The 24026-nt window shown below is 41.8% G+C and overlaps 1 protein-coding gene across 1 annotated transcript in view; it reads left to right on the top strand.

Moving 5' to 3' along the window:
- Nucleotides 1–22250, top strand: part of pdzd8 (PDZ domain containing 8) — a 63662-nt gene extending 41412 nt beyond the window's left edge. Inside the window, exons 4-5 of the mRNA XM_017476545.3 lie at nt 17486–17648; nt 17919–22250. Of these exons, the coding sequence (XP_017332034.1) occupies nt 17486–17648; nt 17919–20188 (2433 nt within the window). The 3' untranslated portion in view covers nt 20189–22250. The remainder of the gene's footprint in view (nt 1–17485; nt 17649–17918) is intronic.
- Nucleotides 22251–24026: the final 1776 nt, after the last annotated feature.

Below are 24026 nucleotides of genomic sequence, written 5' to 3'. Positions count from 1 at the left end.
ACACATCATGTCGTGGATCGTCCGGGTGACGACACACAGGGTTAATAATCAAGCGTGTGTAAACTTTTGAACATGGCTTTGAACTTTCTATAAATTCAGCTATTATCTTGTCTTGTGGACTTTACGTAAACATCTGTTATATAAGTGAAATAGATTATCCAGGACAGGACTAAATAAACAACAGCATGGGATTTTTATCATCCGTCGTATTTTGTTAACAGTATTGAGATTTAGCATGTTCTGCAAGGGGTGTGCAAACTTACAGGCACAACTGTGTGTGTGTGTGTGTGTGTGTGTGTGTGTGTGTGTGTGTGTGTGTGTGTGTATATATATAGTGAAGCCTGTTCGGATTTATCCGTATTATTTTTGCGGGAAGATAAAGTTTTATGTGGACCTCAGACGGTACGAGGGTGAGCCAAATGATAACCTTTTAATTAATTAATTAATTAATTAATTAATTTATTTATTTTAAAAAAGTTTTGCGTTTACTTTTGTAAATAGCCCCAAACGTATATTTATTTTCTACGTAATCTCACATAATTTTGTTCAACGCAAGTGAAATTCCAGGGTTCAAGGGGTGCCCGGATTCCTCTAGTGGGGAAGTAAACGATCAGATAAATAATTGGTCATCATAATTACTCATTTATCCTGAATAAATAGCCGTCGATAATCAGAGTTAATCGGCGTCGGTCCCTTTTAAATACAGTATAAATGAAATCGATTGATGTAGTGTAAAGCCTCGACTTCTTACGGCACAGAGATCTTTGTACGGTGTTTCATATATGAAGGTGTTAGGATCTGGGTTAATGTTGGATGAATAAATATCAATGCTATGGGGAGTCTGTGCTGTACTGAAAGATCTTTCTTGCCGCACACACACACACACACACACACCGACCACGCCTCCTGTCAACACGGTGTACTATTTGCAACACACACTACTGAACATGCGTGCACGCATAGTCTTATTCTGGCTCTGTAATTCAGCGGGCTTAAAATTAGTTCTTTCTACTACAGCATTGATGGGGCTTGTATTACTGACACACACACACACACACACACACTCACACACACACACACACACAGGGTGTATTTACACAGCTGCTCTAATGAGTGACTGATGCTCTCTCTTTACAACTGCCAATAGTGTGTGTGTGTGTGTGTGTGTGTGTGTGTGTGTGTTTTTCAGATGAAGTTGTTTTGTTCTTCACAAACTCACAGGTTGCTTCCTTTCTTAATCATCGGTCTGAATAATAATCCAGGATTCCCATTTCACGTGCGGATACCGATGATAATCCGGATACCGTTCAGACATAATTCCAGAGATACTCGCTCGCGCACCACGAGTTATTACAGTAACACACCGAGACGCGGACGCACACCATCGCCGGTATATAACGACGCACGCCGACGTGAAACCGTACCCGCTTTGTGTAATCTGCGCCTGTGCTCGCAAACGCCGTGTTCTGCCGCGTTTCCCTCCAGTTTTATTAGAGGTTGGCTTTGTATTGTGCCGGGGAATTAAATAACCTCAGCGCCCCTCTGGCTAATGAATCGTCAAATCGTCGTGTCGCGGAGTATGCGCTCGGGGTCCGGGAGCGTACGAGTGTACGGCGGCTTTATGTGGAAAGACGCCGATGATGCTAACGCCGGCCTGATCCAAGCACCGTAGACGCGAGAGATTTCAAATCCAGACTTTCGTTTAAACGCCGTTTCTTTAAGTGAGTGGGATGCGAACATCCCTTTTTAAAATTTATTTTAAATGTATTTATTTTTGCCAGATACTACTCTCAACCCTTACGCCTCATTAGACCCGCTTAGAATGAATTCCTGCGTGTCCTGTCCCGCACTCACGGAGAATCCGCTTGGAGTGAATGCTTATACGAGGCACCGAATGCATCTGGTAAAAGGGTTCCACAGCTTTACGTTCTGTACGTGCGATTAAAGCGTGCGCGGTTCAAGCTGCGCGGTTTCTGCATGCTGTGTGTAATTTCCAGCAGCCTTTTAAACACTAAAAGGTCTCTTCATAGTCATTCACCAGCACGCATGAGGGACATGTTGATTTGTCGCTTCTCTGCTGTCACCTAAATGGTTAGCTGTAGTCATCAGCTAGCGTACGCGTAGTGTGTGTATATCAGTTGCCTAGCAACAGTGTTCTTCGATCGTACAGCTTCCCCGGTTTTCATAACTGTGCTTCTGTTTTTATTTGTTTGTTTGTTTGTTTAACTCCTCCATAGTGGATTTCTAAATCTGTTAGAGTTTGTTCGTTCGTTCGTTCGTCTACTTATTTCTCACAATCTTCCACAGTGGAGAAGTCCTACAGCATTTTTAATGTTTGTTCGTTCGTTCGTTTGTTTTTTTGTTGCCTAGAACTGTTCCGTCACTCTTTGATTTGTTTGCGTATTCATGTTGTTTTTTTCTTTCTCAATTCTTTTGAATTCTTCAATACTTATGCGTCTGAGTCTTCCATACTAGAGACTTCGAGCACATTGTTAATGGTGTTTAAATCGTGTTTGTTTGTTTGTTTGTTTGTTTGTTTGTTTGTTTTGCTAGCTGGTTTGTTTGAATCTTCCGTAGTGGCGACTTTTAGAACTGCGGTTCGGGTTTTTAATGAATGAATGAATGAATTAATTACTTTTTAATTAGTTTTACTGCTCGTGGAATTTCATTAACAAAACTGGGAGAAGTTTAACAGACATTTACCGAGTGTACTGTGTGTCTGTGTGAGGTCTTTAAAATCACACCACCACCCATGAGAACATCCTGCATGGACCACAGGAGGGGGGTGTGTGTGTGAGAGAGAGGAGAACGTTCTGGGCTATGTGCGTGACTGTGATGTGGGAATCCGGCTCCGCGGTGGTGATCTTTTCACCTTTTGATGTTGGATGGTTGCTACACTGTGACATTAAGTACTGTCGATTGATCCCGAATGCACGCACACACACGCGCACACCCCAAACAAGAGCACGTACGTACCGGAGGAACAGTTGACACAGAACAGAACACCCAGCATTTGTGCGAGAGCGTGTTATTTAAGTAAGAAGGTGTGTGTGCGTATTGTAGGAGCTCTTTGCTGCGTGTAAACACTCTGAGGCTATTTGTTTGCCTCTTCTTCCCTGTGTGTGTGTTTTGTGCGTATTGATTCCTTCTGTCCATCTCTCTAGCTCTGACCTGACAGCTGGTTAGGTGCAGGATGTGACGCGCGATGACCGTATTACTCTCAGTTCCTGATTTGTAGCACGTCTTGTCCTTTCGCGACAGCACATGATGGTAACATCTCAACAAGCTTGGGATCTCAAGTAAACATGCACCTTTTATTTACGATCCCCCGAGTAAACGGAAGTTCCGTGAGAAGCCGCAGGTCGTTAACGATCCCTCATGAGCGAGTCACAAGTCCACCTAATCGAAGACGTTTCCACTAGATCGAGAAGGTTGCAATATGTCTCCTGCGTCCTATAAAACGTATCACGCTGTCGGTCGCTACGGTCCGAGTCCTTCGGCTAATGAAATCAGTGCTACATGTGACAGATGTTGTGTTTTGGTTACAGTATGAAGGAGCTGGAACTACAGCCAGCCGTACAGGCTGAATGTCAGCTTGAGTGAGCTTTATATACGCCTGAGTGGCTGAAGATGGATCCATTCATCTAAAACGTCCAGCTCGGTTAACATCACTCCCGACGCAACACGCGCACCAACCTAATCGAGGCCAGAAACACACCCGGTATACATAACGCTACCTGCGACCTGAATCTAGCTGAGTGCGAGCTGAAAAGAAACTCGTCCAGCGTTGCCAGGAAAACACCCACACACACACACACAGACCAGACTCATCATTATCGCCGCGTCCCAATTCGCCTACTATCCGTCCTAAATACCACCCGAGATTAGAATTAGCACGCCCCAGATCGTAGTATATTCAAACGAGTATCCCAAAGGTACCCGGATGGTCTACTATTTCCTGTAGGTTTTCCAAGCGTGGATCCGTGGACACTTTTTCAGCTAATATTGCCCACAGATCCTTGCGCGAGTGCGGGAGGAGGAGCTTTTGTGACGATTTGCTTCACCCCGAATCCAACCTGGCGGACGAGTGTAACGTCTGTGATGCGTCATAAGCGTAAGAACTCGACTGTTAAGCACTAACCGACGTTTTATTTATTTATTTATTTATTTTTATCGTCACGTAAGATTTAATGTTGTGGATGTTGTGTAAAAAGAGTACATAAAAAAAAATATATATATTTAAATAAAGAAAGAAATCAAGGGGACGGGAAATTAAATGACGTACATTTTAGAACGCGATGCGACGAGGAGTTTGTTTACGGTGACGGCGTGCGTAACTAGGCAACGTGTCTTTCTTCACAAAAAGGAGTACATACGTTTAGCTCATGGTATAAGTTTTTTTTTTTTTTTTTTTTTTTTTTTTTTTTTTTTTTTTTTAAGGCGTGATCCCAGTCAGTGGGTCAGTTTGATACTTAGTGCTTAGAGTTCCGTGAAGCTTGAAACCGGGTGTAATGTGACGGTTCCTTTTCCAGAGTCACACGGATCGTCACTGGACGCAAAATCGTGACGGTTTATTCATGTGGGCCAGAGATCGGTTATCGGTTAACCACAGCTTTTGGTGTGGTGCGTCCTGAATGAGTTTAATTAAAGTGTGAACAACCCTACATAAATGGTCTGCACTTGTCTAGCACTTTTTTAACCTTCGCGGTTCTACACTGGTTCTCATTCTCCCGTTCACACTCCAGTGGTCGCAGAGCTGCCACGCAAGGCGCTAACTTGCCATCGGGAGCTACTTGAGATTCAGCGTCTCGCCCGAGGACACTTCGGCATGTGGAGTCACGTGGGCCGGGAATCGACCCGCCGACCCTACGGTTAGTGGACACCACGCTCTACCACCTGACCCGCAGTGACGTTTACATCCCATTTTAAAGGTGATCTAGTTAATAAAGTTCTCCTGCTAAACACGGATCTCGTTGCAAATTTTCCCCAACTTATTTAACGTCTATTACTTTAACTGGATTTTTTTTTTTTTTTTTTTTTTGCGCCATGTTTTAAAACGCTAGTACACGCCCGGACAAGTAGACTGTGTTTTGTGTAAGAAGTACTTGATATAAATTGGTACCCTTAAGTTATTGTGATGGTTACTGTCAATATCCTTTGTTTCTACCTGCTGTGCGAGGCAATGAAACTGGTGTAACTGAGTTTCGGGAGCGCGCGAGGAGCAGGCTGTATTTTTAGCTGATTGCTGTTTATGGCCGATTTCTCCGACAGGCAGCTGGTCTCTCTCTGCCCTCTTATTGTTTGATCCAGGCTGAAGTGTGCTGAGACTAAATCTCATTTTTATGCACTTTATTGCTTTTTGCGCGAGTGGTGGCAGGGGGCCTCGGATCTGCTGCTGGAATGGAGAGAACGATGGGGAGGCGAAGGGAGGCAGGAAGCATCTGGAGCTCTGATCGAGTTCTTTTGGCTTTGATTGACACGATGATGACGACGGTGGAGCTGTGGTCATGGCTGTGGTATGGTCATCTATGGTAAACGTTTAAGGTTTATTGTGGCATCTATGGAAACGATTTGCGGTACACTCCGATAGAAGGACCGAGCCTTTTGACGTTGAAATCCACGGGGGTATTATTGAGAGATGGCACCGTGCAAAGCATAAAGTCGGTACAAAAGATGGGTCTAGAAAGCCAGTGCGTCTTTCCTAGTGATGTATCGGCTTCCTTTCATACAAACCCTCTCAATAATGAAAGAAAGTCGCTGGTGTATTAATTACATCTATGGAGTGTGGCAAAATGATCCCATATGATCTGTTTTCTCCTACCTGGGCGGAGTCAAGCCTAAAGTCCAGGAGGTAGAGACAACTCGGTGTGTTTCGGGCTGTATAATTGCGTTTCGTGTTGTTCTGTACAGTGTTGTGTGGGTGAGCGGTTAGGATTTGGCCGGAATTTCTAACCTCACCCTTTTGCATAAGACCGATCCATTGCAGTTTCGGCAGTTCAGATAGTCTTCCGGGCCAAAAAAAACAAACAAACATAAAAAAGCACAATACAAATAGAGCATTTTTGGCCACAATGGTTTGATCTCATTAGTAAAATCAACAGAATTATGTTTACTGTTGATTGCGTGTCTCCTTGTTGTCGTGACATTAAGTGTGTTTATCAGAAAGCAGGAATTTCAAGTTGCATGACGTCCCGTTGCACTTTTCTTTCTCTCAAGTGTTTTTTTTTTTTTTTTTTTTGTTTTCTTCGAGTGCAATAGATTGCAGGATAAATTTGCACTCGGACCCTGGCGTTCTCATACCTGCGTACCGTCGAGTTACGCAACCAGCTCTGAATCGGATCCGTTTTCACTGTACCGTAACAACATACTCCATCTCCTCCCTAATTCCATAGCAACGTTTTCACCCGTCCAGCTCTGGAAGGGGTTTTTTTTTTTTTTTTTCGTACGTCGCCAATCGTTTTCTGAAGGTAAATGTCACCTGTCGATTACGACTCAGCTTTAGAAAGCGACTGAGATTTGTGTCTCTCTCTCTCTCGTTGTGAAGATACAAACCTGATTTTAAGTGACTGGCAAGAGGGAGCTTAAGACGACTCCGAAATGGGCGAACTAAATGTCACAGCGATAAGGAGACCGAGCATCCTTCTCCTGTCCTTTTGGCAGAAACCTGAAGTGCTTAGGAGTGCTGATAGCAGGAGCTCTAATATTCCACCTACACCTCTCTGTCTTTCATTCCCTCCTCCTCCTCCTCTTCCTCGTCCTCCTCCAGGCCCTCGTTTGCTCCGCCGTACGCCGTATGCAGATGAACACTCGGCTGTTTTGCCGGCGAGCAACAATGAGGGCGCTAAAAACGGCTCGGTGGGTAAAGGAGCTCTCCAACCTCCGAACATAAATGAGAGGGGGTGGTTTATTTATTTATTTATTTATTTATTCATTCATTTATTTATTTATTTAAAGAAATTTTAATATCCCCGTCTCCATAACGACCCCTGCTTTTGTGCGACGCTCGGTGAAAAGAGTTCTCTGCTCTCACAAAGCGGAGCGCCAACATGAAAATTCAAATAGTGGGCAATGAGACCCGCGTTCCTGCCTTTGAATCGGAGCTCTTCTTTTCCCGGAACAAGGCTGCTGGTGAATGGACGTTTGAGAAAAATCTAATCACAGGGTATAATATATGAGATGTGTGTTTTGTTGTTTTTGTTTTTTTTTCTTTTTTTCCCCCCCTCAAAACATCAAATGTAATTATAGAAGCTTGGGTCCATTCAGCATCCTGGATTACTTGTATAATTTCCTACATTATATTTTATATATATATATGAAATGCATCAAACCAAAAACGATATTGCATTAAAGTAAGTGTGTGTGTGTGTGTGTGTGTGTGTGTGAGAACACACTCGCATGTGAATACTGTATGTCTGCATAATCGCTTGTGTGTTTGTGGAGAGCAGGATGAGACGGAGGAGATTGAATTAAGCACTAAAAAGGAAAGGGCAGCTATGACTGCAGTCAATGTGGCACGTCCGACTTGGACCAGACACCTGAAATGACGCATATTAATCCACTTCCTACTTCTGCAACTTCACTTCCTGTTCATGACTAGCTTCAAGGTTTATTCAGTTACTGTAGAGGATGAAACCTGGATATTCGTCTTTCCTACCAATGATCTAATTTACAGTACCAAATCTCTAACAGTGAGTGGGTTTACATGCACACTAATAATCTGATTATTATTATTATTATTATTATTATTATTATTATTATTATTATTATCAGGCTGTTCTGATTGTTCATGTGGTCATATAAAAATTTTATAATAAATTTAACTTGGGGGAATTCATACCATTCAATCTACAATAGGCTAATCTTATTTATTTGTTTGTTTGTTTGTTTATTTAGATTGTTGGGCCGGTTATTCACTGCAGGTATACCTTTTAATGTGATAATCTTTTGGGGGGGTTTTCAGCATGAAGAGTATATAGTTAATCCAATACTAAGCCCATGAAATGGTGATGGTGCAATATATTTTTTTTCTAAGCAGTTCCCTTCTCCCATAAATTGCCAATAAAAGAAATCAGTTTGTTTGTTTGTTTGTTTTTTTTGGACGCTGCAGAATGTTGAAATTTTGCATCGGGTCCATCATCTTTAGTGGGTTTATTGGTAGGTCGTCAAAACAGCTGTAAATGTTCTCATGTTAAGCGTTAGGCAGGGCCGGGGGGGGGGGGGGGGGTCATGATTGACCAACACGTCTAGACCCAGAGGATTAAGTGCATGCAAACTGGGATTGCCAGAATCTGATTTTTGCAGGTGTAAACATACCCTGTGTTTTCCATTGCACCGTTAAGGAGAGGTGGAACGCAATGGTGGACAAAAATACGAACTCTTGCTTTAGGTACACTGTGTTTCTCCCTTCTGATTCTTGTGTTTTTCCTCCCTGCTTTTTAATGAAATGATACATAATATATTGTTTTATGTGTGGTTTTTGTTCATGTAACGTCTGTGGGTATGTCTTTTTTTTTTTGTTTTTTTTTTGAGGTTTTGTGTGTGTGTGTGTGTGTGTGTGTGTGTGTACACGCCCCAGGGGGACTGCTACCCTATACTCAAACACTAATCTCTTTGACATGTGCCACATGATTAGATTAAGTCCAGCGCACTGAGAGAGCACGAGGGTGGTTTGCTGGCCTGCGCTGCCCTACTACGTTCATCCAGTGAACCTGACCACACGTGTGACGTACGTGTGTGCGTGCCTGTGTGTTTTCTGGACAGCCTCTAGACTTACTCTGAAGAATAAACATCACGGTGATAAATAGTGGTTGCTAATTTGGTTTTGGGTAACATACTCAACAAAAAAAAAAAAAGTAATCCACAACAGATGACTTTACAATTTCAATTTGATTACGTTACTCAGAGTCATCAGAGTACTTTACTTTCACGTTACTTTCAAAACTTGTCAGCGTCTGTAGGATTACCAGACCGATAAAATATAAAACTTTTCTAACTAGGCTAGTTCGGTGTCGCTAGCCAAGAGGAGGCACAGCTAAGCGATCACTGTATGGGTTTAGCTGCTACAGGGCCATGTGAAGTACATTAACTTAACTTATGCTCTGCTCAGATCATGTTCATGTAAACTGGAGCTCATACAGACACACCTTGTTTTCCCGCTCGGCGTCAGACGATGTTACTGTTTCAGTTTCAACCCATATCCGTTTTCCCCCTTCACACTGACTGTGTGAGCTAGCGTTTGTCAGAATAGAGAGACCATCGGCCAATAAGACTCGAGTGTTTCCATGTATTTTCCTGTCCGATTGGTCTCTCCTCCGTTCACAGAAGATATAAAATTCCAACGTCGCCGTCGTCTTTTACTGACGTTCAGTTACGTAATGACAAACCGCTCCAGTATTCAATGGGGAATTATTCGGGGCTAACGGGGGGAAAAAAAAATCTTTAGGACTACAGCCCCCAGTGCCTAGGCCAGGTTACGCGCCTGGCAACCGCACGAAAGGTGATTTATTTTACAAATGCATTTTACTTAATATTGTTTTCCTAACAATAAATTTGTAACGCAAGTCATTTTATTGACCCCAGTAACTGTAATCCAGTTACATCAATTTAAAATGTAATGCGTCATCATAAAAAGTCATTAGAGTACGGTAACGCGTTACTTTGTAAAGCCTTACATCCAGCTCTAAAAATAGTGTGTGCGCTTCTTTTTTTTTTTCTTTTTCTTTTTTTAATCCGTGAAGTGATTGATGAATGTAGCTTTGTGTTTTAGCGCTTTGGCGGTTCTCAGTTCTTGCCTGCCAGTACCCTGTGAATTGCAGTTGTGTGCCACTCCTTTTTTTTTTTTTTTTTTCCGGTAATATAATTAATCTTTTCGTGCAAAGCATATCACGATTTCTGCGTTTTGCGAGACCAAGTTACAAGCCATCGCACTGCTCTTTTGTCTCCGTGTGTCGGTGTTCTTTCTCGTCGACACCCGAACGAGTGAGTCAGGCGTGTGCGTTCCTGCAATCGATTTTAAACTGGTTAGCTTGTCTCTTTAGCTCAGACCTCAGATAAACCTGGCGAATAAAGGAATAAATGGACAGATTTGGCGACAGAGCGAATAGAATAGGAGAATCGCTGTCGAGAAGCCATGGGAGAGCGCGTCCGTCGTATTACTGCCGGATAGAAACGTTAAATCTGAGAAGGGAATATTATCTGGCTTTTGTTTTTCCCTCATTCGTTAACTCTTTGCCTTGTAGACATTTCTGTCGATAGAATTTTCTATAACGGCACATCTCACAAATCACAGGTTTATATTAATGCACTCGTTCTGATGATTTCTATAGTATCAGCTCATAAACAGGGACTTTTTATAAAGCGGATGCTCCACATAATCTATGGCTAATAACAAATGGATTCTGTCTGTTTTATAACTTTAAAGAGAGAGAGAGAGAGAAAAAAAGACAGGCTCGTGAGTTAATAGCTGTTATGATGTGAGGGATAACAGGGTCTGACGTGTTTTGCGGACGTTCCCCAACACGAAAAGAAACCACTATGGATAAAGTAGTAGTTGGTAAATTGTTGCCGTATGGCAACAATGTGACATGGTGGAAAGTATCATCTGACTACGTTTACATGGACAGCAGTAATCTCAATATTGACCTTATTCTGAATAAGACAGTATTCTGATTAAGGTGTTTACATGAGTCGCTTTTAGAATATTCCTTTCATGTTCCTGTTTCACGTGTTATAGAACATAGATCAGTTAACAGCACACGTCATTACGTCACCGCGCCACGCTGTCCGACGTTCCCTCCAGAATTTCACGTATCGACACACGGTCGGTCTTCGTTATGGAACCGTATACAGTTTTGGGTGTTTTTGTTTAATTTCTTTACGAACGCTTCGAGTGCGGTTAATTATTTGTCGTGCTGTACGTGCGAATAGGCGACCGCTTGAAGCCGTGGGCTGCGTCCCAAACCGCATACTTACCGTCTATATAGTAGTCGAGATACATATATTTCTCCTACTACAGGCCTATAGTAGGCAAGTACGCGGTTTGGGACGCAGCCGTGCTCTCTCGTTTGCCGTAAAACGGTCGAGCGCTGCCGTGTGTGATCATGTCCTGTCGCAAAATGCGCTGAAAACTCTCACACGACGTTAATAGTGTGATTAAGGACTTTATATGTCTGTAATACATGTCGGTAATGCGACTGAAACAGGAGTACTCTGTCTTAATTCGATTTGGGTTTACTTCGAGTATGACTTTAATCGGATTAAGGTCATTAAAAATTGCTGTTTACATGCTAGTTTCCTAATCAGAGTATCGTCTTAATCGGGTTAATAGTGGATTATTGTTGTCCATGTAAACGCACTGAGTGTGACATGGTGGAAAGTATCATATAGTCAAAAATTTGCAGAGATTTATTTATTTATTTTTTTTCCCTGCCATCTAATCAGCATGCAAGTTACTACTTCTAGAAAGGAATTAGAGTTGTAATTAAATAGTATGTGGATGGATTTCCTCACTCAAAATGCATACAAGAATTAGATCCAAACCTGTTTTGGGTGAAGTATCTTTTTTTTTTTTTTTTTTTTTTTTTTTTTTTTTTTTATAATTCTTTCGTTGCAATAAGATGCAATTGTAAAAATGTCTGCAATTACAACAGTTTTATCGTATGTTATGTAGTAATACCCAAAATGTTTAAACGTGCTTCAGTGACAAAAAAATTTTTAAGTTATCTCATATAGTGTTTCAAATTTTTTCCTTTAAGTAGTTTGGCCTAAATATTGAAAAATGTATGACATTTTGAGAGCCCTGTGATGACGTCCTTCACCGTGCCGTTTGATTGTAGAAAAGGAAAGTACGAACAGCACTTCCTCTATCATGTGACGCCTTTTTAAAAAAAAAATTTATGTCAAAGTTAAAGCCCTCGTTTTCTAGTTACACGGGGAAGAGAGTAGTTTTGTATTATTGCCTATCAGGAAATTGGTGATCAATTAATTGTTGCCGTACGGCAATGCACCATGTACACCATGCGATAAAGGGTTAATAAATGAAATATTTTTAATATAAGTGCTGTGAAATTGCTTCGTTTCTCGTTGGGACCGCCCTGCTTTCGATAACAGCATGAACCGAGTATTTTATTTCTTCTATCAAATACAATGCAGTTCATAAAAGGAGATACATCAAGTCAAGTCAGCAGTGATAGTAAAATGAACTGATGTAGATTTTGTCGTCTTTTTCTTCTCCGCAGTTTTTCCTCTTTACTTCGCTCTGATTTCTGGCTCTTATATCCGAAAAACACGCACTTTGTTTGCCTATGTTATAAAGCAAGTGTCCTGTTTACAGCTTAAAAAAGATAGAACATGAAATAAATCACCAAAATGTCCGTTTTGTCTTTTTACGCGACTTGGATTTGTACATTTGGAACATCAGTCCGGTTTTCTTTCTTTCTTTCTCTTTTTTTTTTTTTTGTTTTTTTTTTAAAAATATACACAGGCTTCTAGTTTCAGACGAGACATAATGAGCTTTGTAATTTTCCCAACATAGAAAGCGTGTTTGAGGATAATCTGTTTCCCCAAACTGCTATTTGTGTAGTCAGGAGCACTGGCGCTCGTTATCTAACGCTCATTTTCACCCTTGTTTGCGCTGATCAAGAGGCTGATTTTGTTCTAATGTTGACCCTCGTTTATCAGATGAGGGGCTGCTTTTTGTGTTTCGGACTTTATCAAAACGGTCATATGGAAACAATCTAATCTGTCCTCCTCTATGCTCGCACGCACACACGTGCACACTGTCATTGTACCAGGTTTTGTATGTGTGCGATTTTCTTATAGGTTTGTTCATGTTTTTTTTTTCTTTTCAAAATCAATTGAGATTATCTCTCTACCCCAAAATGAACACTCGCATATGCTAATCTCTGTGAGGGAGAAGAGAGGTGGAGGGAGGAAAAGAGCGACAGGTGTACACACAAGACAACTGGTGTCCTCGTACAATGGCTTCAATGGGCGTCTGTCACCATGCAGAGTCGAGCGTGGGCTTTACGCAGAAACGCACCTCGCACGTCTGCGCACAGCTGGCACGGGCGCTGGTAGAAACACATTCCGTGACGTTTGTCTGTTCGTAGGCTTGGAGCTCTCACGAGTGGGCACTGTATATGTGAGAGAGGATGGCTGATGTTTGATGACTTGCTTGGGCTCTCTCCAGGGTAATTTGTCAGTCACCTCACTCTACCTGCCTGTCTGAGTGCACAAAGACAAGTGATGCTTCTGCCTTCGGTTTAGAGGCAATGTTAGTCCGTCCAAGCGTGCACTGTGTGTGTTTTGTAGTTGTATGTATGTATGTATGTGTGTGTGTGTGTGTGAGGGAGAGAGAAAGAGCAAGAGAGAAAGGGAACGAGACGTTAATGCTTCTGAGGAGTGAAAAACTGAAGACGGATGAACGATGTGGTTTTTCGTCCACGTGTGAATGTTTGGCCGAATGTCATCTGGCTGCTCCACGTAATTACAAAAACGACATCCTTAATTTTGAACCAAAAAGAGACGAAATATTTACTTTTTTTATTGTTATTGCGTGCATGTCTTCATGTCTTAGTGGCTACCAAATATCTCCAGAAGTAGAGGAGAGTTTTGACCTCATGGGGACAATTGGCTGGTCTTCAAAAAAAAATAAATAAAAAATTTTAGATTTAGGTGTAGCACAGCATTAATTAGCCACATTAATAATTCTACCAATGGGAGGTCCTCACATGAACTGTAAGGCAAACTCGTGTGAGTGTGTGGTCTGTCGCCAGGGTTTTTCATATTCGTGAAAACACATGACCAGGATCAATATTCTGAATTTTCTTATCGATGTATAGTTTTGTCATGTGGGCAAGTGCCGAGTGAGTGTGTGTGTGTGTGTGTGTGTGTGTGTGTGTGTGTGTGTGTGTGTGTGTGGTGAGCTGAAGCATAAATTGACGCATGGGTCACATCATCATGAACCAGCCAGAGCAATGTCAACATCCGTTTACCTGCACTAAACACTCTGTGTCTCTCTCACACACACACACACACACACACACACACACACACACACATTTTGTGGTTGTGTGATTATCCTGTAGCTGCTCAGTCTCCCAAATCATCCATAATTGCTGCTCAGTGTCTCCGCTTTGTTCTTGTGTCAGAAAAATATCTGTCAAATCATTTCTCCATCTCACGGGCTGAATGGTGTGTGTGTGTGTGTGTGTGTGTGTGTTGGGGAAAAATAATAATAAAAAGTGTTACTTTTCCGCTTTGTGTTTTTCAAATGTTCTGAGGTTTTCCATGGGATTCTTTTTGGCTTGTAAGTGTGCATGAAGTTGTAGTGGTTTTTATCTTGGTACACCGGCGCACTGCTTTATTGTTGTATTCGCATATATCTTGATTGTGGTGTCGAAGAGAACTTTTAAAGTTAAAGTCGTCGTCTTTGTTTGAGAGAAGAGTGTAGACACACCAAACCCTGGCTACCGAATCCCTAATTTAGGCCAAATGACTTTCAGGACACGTGCGACCAAACAGTCTGTCCTCGACCCTGTAAAACAGAGCTCCAGAATTGGACGGGTAGACGAGTGCTTGACGGGTCAGACTGACCCGCTGTGGGGGTGCATTATATGTTAAATTGCTGTGAATTGGAGAAACAAAAGGACATGTTGTGCCGTTCTGCCGTGTTCACACACCGGACTTTGATCTAGTAGCTGTGATTTGAAGAAAGCTCGCTGGTGATTGGTGAAGGCAGTCTCGGATGAAAGGGCTGCATGGATTGCAGCTTTTCTATCCCACGTTTTCTCGACTATTCGAGGAACAAAGAGTTAGCCGTAGTACGACCAGCCACTGTCTCGAGCAAAAATGTTCTTCATTCATTTTTCTCTATTGCCCGAGTCTTTGTTTTAATCGCTGATCAAACGTGAGCAATGAGAATGATGCAGTTGAACACGAGAGGAGATCTTTTACAGAGCAGGGGAACAAGTCGAAAAATTCTGCAACACTTGCCTTGCATAAGTGTTGCTTTGAGCAAATTAATAAATGCGAATGGCTACTCACTGAGACAGTACCCTGGACAGTGGTCGTCACCATTAACAGAAAAAAGTGTGGAGAAACATTAGGTTACAAGCATTAGACATTACAGAATTATTGGCACCCCTATGAATTCATATGAGGGGAAAAAATATATATATTTGAAGTATATTCCTATTGATACTTAATTTTCGTTCATCCATGACTTCCTGTTTCACAGCAGTATAAATGAGGCAACACATAAGCCAAATTTCCTTAGTCATTCATAACAATGGGTAAGACTAAGGAATGTAGCTGTGATGTGCAGCAAAAGGTTGTTGAGCTTCACAAAATGGAAAATAGCATAAGCATTGAAAATGCCCATTTCCACCATCAGGGCAATAATTAGGAAGTTCCAGTCAAGTGGAAATGTTATGAATCGACCTGGAATTGGACGTGAGTCTATATCGTCTCAACGCACTGTGAAGAGGACGGTTCGAATGGCCAAAAAATCTCCAAGGATCACAGCTGGAGAATTGCAGAAGTTAGTTGTGTCTTGGGGTCAGAAAGTCTCCAAAACTACGATCCGAAGTCAACTACATCACCCACAAGTTGTTTGGAAGGGTTTCAAGAAAAAAGCCTCTACTCTCATCCAAAAATTAACTCAAGCGTCTTCAGTTTGTCAGACACTACTGGAACTTCAAATGGGATCGGGGTCTACGGTCAGATGAAACCATAATAGAGCTTTTTGGTAATAAACACCAGAGGTGGTTTTGGTGCACTCAGAGAGGTAGCCATATGGAAAAGTACCTCATGCCCACGGTTAAATATGGTGGTGACTCTATTGTTTTGGGACTGTTTTTCTGCCAGAGGACCTGGACATTGTGTTAGGATACATGACATCATGGACGCTATCAAATATCAACAGATATTAAATGAAAACCTGACTGCCTCTGCCAGAAAGCTTCAAATGGGCCGTGGTTGGATCTCCCAGCAGGACAATGATCCAAAACATCAAAATCAACAAAAAAAATGGTTTACTGACCACAAAATCAAGGTCCTGCCATGACCATCCCAGTCCCTGACCTGAACCCCATAGAAAAGCTGTGGGGTGAACTGAAGAGGAGAGTCCACCAGCGTGGACCTCGAAATGTGAAGGATCTGGAGAGATTCTGTATGGAGGAACGCTCTCAGATCCCTCGCCATGTATTCTCCAACCTCATCAGGATTTATAGGAGAAGACTATGTAGCAGAAAGTATTGACCAAAAGGGTGCCAATAGTTGTTGCAGACCTATATTTTTTTATTTTTATTTTTATTTGGATAAACCTGTGTTGTTTTTTTGCAATAGTTTGATATCCATGACAGCATACTCTTTTTGTGAATATTTTGAACAAAAGATCAAAAGGTTAAACAATAAAGACACTTTTTCACAGCCGTCTTTGCTCATATTTACCAAGGGGTGCCAATATTAGTGGAGGGCACTGTACACGTCACTGACATTTCAGTAGTGACATGGAGTGCAAACAGTAGCGTTTGTTGATTATTTTTAATTTTTTTATTATTTTTATTTATTTATTTTTGTCTGTTGCGTTTGGAAAATCCAAGATTCAGTCATTCATCAGAGGCCGGCTTGCCAGCGTGCATAGATTGCCTGGTTTTTCATTCCCTGTTTAACTTGATCAGTGCCCTTCTCAAGATTATAACAAATGACAGCAACAAAATTACGGTCATCCATCTCCAAGCAGGCACGAAGGAAACGTTTTTATACACACCCACCAAAGGTAGAGGAACGATCATGCAGCAAAAGTAAGAGAGAGGAGAATCAGACACAACTTTTTTTTAAAATGTAAGGGTTTATTATAGATCCCCCCCCATCCTTCCAAACTGCTAAATTGTCCACACATGCATTTCCACCTGTATTTGCAGCATTAAGTAAGTTCGTCATTCAGCTTGGCATCAGTGTATGTGGGACTTCTGAAACCCAGAACATGTTGGCTGGAATTTCTCCAGGTGCACCATAGGCTCTCAGACAAACACCGTGCCTAAAGCCCACGCAGAAGGATTTGCTGTAATTGTAGAGCCCCTTTTGGTAACTCCTGCCTTCATTGTTTTATTACCGTGATAGGTTTAATATGTGGTGGAAAAGACTGCTTTACTTTGAGTGGCGAGTGCCTTTCACAGTTTGGATCCTCCCACTGTAATTATTATTCGGTATTTTCTGCTTGAAAGAAAGAAACTTGTCCACCCGCCCGTGGGATTGTAACTACTGGGGCTGTCATGTATAGGTCTACTGTGATGTCTTAAAACAATATCTGTCATCTTGTACTTGAGCAGCAGGCAGAAAGCACTTCCAAGTTTAGTTTTGTGTTCAGTTCACCATTAAAGAACACCAAATCAGATGCTTTTTAGTTGTGATTACACAGATTCTCAGAATTCCTCAATTTCATTTTGGGCATATCTGTATGATCACGCTTTCTGTTTTCTAGACCGAGGTCATTAAGGGTCCGAATGGCAGCGTGGGAATGACGTTCCGACATGTCCCAGCAACAGAAGTTGATGTGGTGCATGTAAGCATCGAGACGGTGACTCCCAACTCCCCCGCTGCCCAGGCTGACCTGCAGAAAGGAGATCGCTTAATTGCGATCGGAGGTTGGTGTCATAATGTCAGAATTTGTGCAACAAAGCCCAAAGTGGAAGAGCAGTGTAAAAAAAATGAACTCATTTTTAACTTTAAAGGGTATGTGCAATTCCTTTTTGTTTAGCTAGCATTGTTGGAGAACTAGTGTAAGGCTGAACAGGCAATTTATTGTTTACAGTCCTTATTAATTGGATCCTTATTGACTGCAATCAGGAATCATTGATATAAAGATCACATTTTCTAATGAATTACATTATATTTTTCTCTGCATGTTTGTATAGGAGTCAAAGTGACATCATCTGTCCAAGTGCCAAAGCTGCTAAAACAAGCTGGAGATCGAGTGGTTGTGCTGTACGAGAGACCAGTCAGACACCAGGTGCCTACCATCGGCTTGGGACCCCTCCAGGACACCCTGGGTCCCCTGGAAGAACCTGCATACCCTGTGGCTGGGGGTTATGAGGAGGATCCAGCCCACATTACCACCATGGACATAACTGATGGCAAAGATAATGACTCAGAGTTTGAAGAACTGATAGTGGAGTCCAAATCAGCTGGAGCTCCAGTCATTGCAGAAGCTAAAGAGGATACTTTGCTCTCTGTAAACCAAAGCCCTAAAAAAACTGTGGCCAATCTGGCCTCCAAGCCCCTGGGTACCATCTCGCCAATTCTCAATCGCAAGCTCAACTTGACTGGCCTTCAATCGCCACTCAAACCCCAACCTAAAGAGTCACCAAAGCAGTCATTGCTCAAAAGTACAGAATCATCTGAGCCACCACAGAGGCCAACAGTGCCACCGCCTCCTCCACCTGTGCGCCCGCCTGTCCCTCCTAGGCCCCATATAAAAGTGACATCCCCTTCCACATCCTGTGAATCCCAAAACATGGAAGGCAGTGACTCTGTAGTGGAGAAAACCCCAGAAAAATCTCTTCCAGCTGCAAGCAATGGCGAAAAACCTACATCTGAAAGAAGTCCGACAAAAACTCCTGAACCAAAGCCTGTAAACAAACCTGTAGAGTCCACTGATGAACTCCCAACAAACCCCATCACCAGTAAGCAAGATTTGATCAAAGACAAAATCGTTGAGAGTGCCTCTAGCCTAAAAGACAGTATGGATGAGCAGAGTCTCTGGGAGTCATCTGAGGCTCTGTTCCGCAATAGATATGGGCACTGGAACAAGTCCTCGGTAGTCTTTGATGTGGAAAGCAACCATAAATACCTTAACGTAGCACTCTGGTGCAAGGATCCCTTTAAGCTCGGCAGTCTCTTATGCTTGGGCCATGTTAGCTTGCATTTGGAGCATTTAGCCCTGGAATGCTTGTGTATTTCATCGGCAGAATACCAGAGCACCTTCCGCTTGTGTGCCCCAGAACCGAGGGCCAGCGTCAGCCGTACTGCACTTCGTAATCTTAGCACGCACAAGGGCTTCAATGAGAAGCTGTGCTACGGAGACATCACTTTAAACTTCACCTACCTGGGAGAGGGAGACTCAGACCTGTCCAGTGCAGTTATTGAGAGGGAGGGGAGTTTACAAGAAGAAGAGCTAAAGGAACGTGAGCGAGAAAGGGACCATATGCCGGCATTAACCCGGGATTATCTCAATTACAGCTCCATGCAGCTTGAGGTTCGGCACAACTTTCAGGACACACAGTTTCAGAATCCCACCTGGTGCGACTACTGCAAAAAGAAGGTTTGGACCAAGGCTGCATCACAGTGCATCATCTGTGCCTACGTCTGCCACAAGAAGTGCCAGGAGAAGTGTCTTGCTGAGCATCCTTTCTGTTTGTCGATTGCCGAACGGCGAAGCGCAGACTCTGAAGCAAAGTCCACTATCAACCGGGCAACCACTGGTCTTACACGGCACATCATCAACACCAGCTCACGTCTACTCAACCTGAGGCAGGCTTCCAAAGCCAGACTAGCAGAACAGGCAGCAGATGTTGGTCCCGGAGTGGTAGAACCTTCCCCAAAACACACACCCAACACCTCAGACAATGAGAGCAGTGACACCGAGACGTACACAGGGGCTAGTCCTTCAAAACAACCACCGACCGGTGGTGGCACAAAGTTGGCACGCAAAGAGGGAGGGTTGGATGACAGCGTGTTTATTGCAGTCAAGGAGATCGGGCGAGACCTGTACCGTGGCCTCCCTACAGATGAGCGATCGCAAAAGCTGGAACTGATGCTGGATAAGCTCCAGCAGGAGATTGACCAAGAGCTGGAGCACAACAACTCACTGATGTCAGAAGAGAGGGAATCAACTGATGCACGTCGCAAAGCCCTGATCACTTCAGCTCTTGTCAAGTCAGGTGAACGGCTTCAGGCTTTGACTCTGCTAATGATCCACTACCGTGCCGGCATAGAGGACCTAGAGTCCTTGGAGGGGACCTCGCCGTCCGAACAGCACGGCTTTCCAAAGTCAAAATTGGAGGTTCTGGAGGAGGACCTGATTGGTGCCGAAGTGTACGACAGTGACGTTTGTAGCCCAGAGGATGTACAGAGTCTAAATGACATTAGTGAGGAACAGATCTGTGTGGAAGCATTACCACGTTAGAGAACAGAAGTGCAAAACGAGTGGGGTTTCTGCGGACTGTATCGGACTGTTTGGCACTGGGATTGGTTATGAATGTGGGGCTGGCAAACTAAGTTATTTTACGAGATACCCAGAAGTGTATGAAAATTCTCTCATTTTTTTGTGTGAGGTTGTTCCCGCTTACGTCTTTTTCTTAGCCTATCCCAACTTTGGTCCCGATCCAGTCAATGCAATGTTTCAAATATCAAACTTTTAGATCAGTATTGGACGTTATACGTATTGTTGTAGATCAGACCAAGCTTTCCTGCCTTGGCTGAAACGGGATGCTCCACTTTGTGTAGTAATAAAACACGATAGGCTCCAAGGGGAGACTCCATTTTGTAGCATCAGTGTTACTGGTAATATTTAAAATTAAAGAATTCCAGGATGACCTGCTTTCTTGTGAGCTTTGCACCTTTTTGCTTTTGACCGTCTGCTCCTAACCAGTAGGATTTAATCATGTACTAGAATGTAAACCTTAATACTGGTTCCATGTGGAGCTCTACCCCCGTGTTGTGTATTTTCTTTCTCCAATTTTCATGTCCTCTAAATGTGAGCACTTTTTACTGTATTAATTTTTTTTTTTTTTTTTGAATTATTCTAAATATGTCTATCTGTGCTAAATTACAAGGGATTATTATAGGTAATTATGCCTTTTTTGGGGACCATGGTTTTTTCTTTTTCTTTTCTTTTTTTTCCCAGTTATGTTGAATAGTAATGCCAAGCAAATGTGACAAATCACTACTGTTTTATTTCATGTTGTGATGGATGTCGTGCTATAAGTAATAATATATTTTGATGAAGTATTTTTTTTTTCTTTGTGTCTTTTCAGGATGTCCCTACAATAGTTGGTTTGCACCTTCAAAAATATCAACATGATGGTAGACTTTTTCCACAAAAAGGCATTTGATACCAACCAGATGATACGATCTGGAGTTTGTCATTTGGTTTCATTTGAAAGCGTAGCAATTTTTTCATTTACAAATTCAAGGCTTAATTTCCTTCAGACCTGTCTGGTATTTTGCTAATTGGGCCGGCATGCTCAGTTGGTGAGCCTCCAATTTTTTCATTTTGCTTTTTGAAGTTGATTTCTTCTTCTTCTTAATTATCGTTATTATTATTTTATACCAATGAATGTATTTCCAAAAGAACTGTAGAAAATCTTTGCAGTCCATTTGAAGCATTGAAGACGTTGGTCTTCAATTCAATAGTAGTAGACTAAGGATTCAGAAAAAAAACAAAACAAAAAACACAATCACTCTGAAGGCCTCAGATGGATAATGCTGTAGTGTTAACAGAAGATTCGTTCTTTTCGTTACATCACTATGCTAAAATTTTGTACAATAGGTCCTGATTGTTACTCCTGGTTAAGCATCAGCATACTCCTGAGGCCATCGATGTCTTATTCTAGCCTCAAAAAAAAAAAAAAAAGCATAGAAAAATGCAGTACACAAAATAATAATTCAAAAAGCAAAAACAAAACCTAGTGCACATCATCTGTTTAAAAAAACAAACAAAAAAAAATTTCCAGATTAATTATTTGTAGCTTTAAGCCAATGGCACTTGAACACTTTTTAGCCAGTTGTTGAACTGATGTGCGTGGTGGTCTGGGAAAACCTTTAGAAAAATAACAACTATTCCACAACAGTTTGAAATTTACTTATGGTTTAATATAAAATATAAAAAATATACTTATGGTATATTTTTTATAAATATAAAATAGTAAAATATACTTATGGTTAAGTTGTATAATAGATTTAAAAAAAAACAAAAAAAAAAAACTCAATTTTGGCCCAAACCAGATTCTCTCTCTCTCTCTCTCTCTCTCTCTCTCTCTCTCTCTCTCTCTCTCTCTCTCTCTCTCTCTCTCTCTCTCTCTCTCTCTCTCATTTTTTTTGGTTGTTTACAGAGCTCTACAGTAAGATGAGATGGGTTTTCTCAAACCACCGAGCGTATATATGGCGCATGAGCTGATTTAATCCTCATAGTTGATGAAGCTCTTCAGATGAGTGAAGAGATTTCTTTCACTTAGACTTTTTTTTTTTTTAAAAATGACCTGGAGGACTGAAAACCTTTTGTGGATGTAATTTTAAATGCACAAACGAAGCACACGAGGACTGATGGGAACGTACGTGTGTGTGTAGGGATTAAAAGAGGTTGGTAGTTAGGAGGAGAGCAGTCCCACAATATTTTCATAGATCAATCACAGTATCGGTGAAAATAGGAGAGAATTTTGTGCTGTTTTCATTTCTCTCTCTCTCTCTCTCTCTCTCTCTCTCTCTCTCTCTCTCTCTCTCTCTCTCTCTCTCTCTCTCTCTCTCACTCACTCAACATTCAGCTCACACACTTATGTGCCCTGTTTTAGCCTGAGGCTAAAGCATCACTGGAAAACGTTCCTGGAAGCTTTGTCGTTCTTGTTTTTGTTCGTGTCCTTGTAGCTATTTGCTGTAACAATAACCCCATGCTCCTAGCACACACACACACACACACGCACACACCCCAGAGGCTCTATCTCTCAAGTTCTCTTTAGGTGTTCCTCACAGTGATGATCGTGTTTGGCTAAGCTAATTGTGGTGAAACATATTTGCAAGAGTTGTCGTCCTCATCAGAAGCTGAGTCATGTTTCTTAAGCAGCCAGTTTTAATCAGATTTCTTCTTCATGCCTGTTTCTTCAAACCCGATTTGTGTGTGTACACAAGCTTCCGGATCCTCCTGCCATCCATCGAATATGGATTCAGTATGAAATTTAAAAGATTGGATTTGATATGCAGAACAGGGGAAATGAAAAAAAAAAAACCTGATTTAAACTTCCTGCATAAGCATAGCCTTAGCTCTATTGTAAATAGCCTACACGAAGATGGACGCTGCAAACTCAACCCTAGCTCAAGCCTCTCTGATGACGCACAGTACGCTGGTTTATGTTCACTATTATTGTTGTCGTCTTTGCTTCCAGTAAAAAAAAAAAAAAAAAAAAAGTTTTATGTTTTAAATGTGGTTTTAAGGACAGCTGCTGAAATACTGCACAGCTTTGTATCGTGATGCAGGAACTTTACACACTGACATATCATATTTGCTTATGCACTTGAGATACAAAATAAATTACTTTAAAAAAAAAAATGCAAAGTTAGTTTGCTCCTTATGTCTTTTTCCTTTATATAAATGAATTATATGGACAAAATTGGCAGCGTGGCTAGCAGGCGCTAATTAGCGTTAGCATAATAATGAATGCTGGATGCTGTAAATTTTTATAATGCTAATTGGATACTAGCCGTGTTCTTTAACACGATTATACTGGATTCAATCACATACATAAAACTAGACTAGATTTATTCGGTCCTGGTAGCTTGGCTGTCGATTACTGAAAGGCGTACTAGCCAATTAGCATGATGAGGAACGCTAACAGGCTCCAAGCTTTCATTATGTGCTAGCCGCACAATGATGTTAAAGTATTCATGTTGAATTCTGAACAATCAGAAGTTGTTCATTAATTTACTGCAAACGTAATTGTTATATATAACTGCAAAAATTATATTAATGCGCTCGTTCTAATACGTTACGGTATAGTTCATGTAGTGATATTTTCAAAACAAACAAAGACATTTATTGAATTTTTATGGAAGGAGTCTCCAGTGTCAGTCTTCAGGAAGGTGGAGTTTGTGCTTTCCGGTTTCTTGGTAACATGACTTGGAGAGAAAAGAAAGGCTGCTATAGTGTAAGCGACAACAGAAACTAACTAAAGTGCTAGCTCTAGTGGTTAAGATGCTGGGCTACTGGTCCTGATCGGAAGGTCGTGAGTTCAAAGCCCAGCACCACCAAGCCC

This window comes from Ictalurus punctatus, chromosome 9 (genome assembly GCF_001660625.3).
Source record: "Ictalurus punctatus breed USDA103 chromosome 9, Coco_2.0, whole genome shotgun sequence".
NCBI lineage: Eukaryota > Metazoa > Chordata > Actinopteri > Siluriformes > Ictaluridae > Ictalurus > Ictalurus punctatus.
This window is presented reverse-complemented; position numbering and strand designations above follow the sequence as displayed.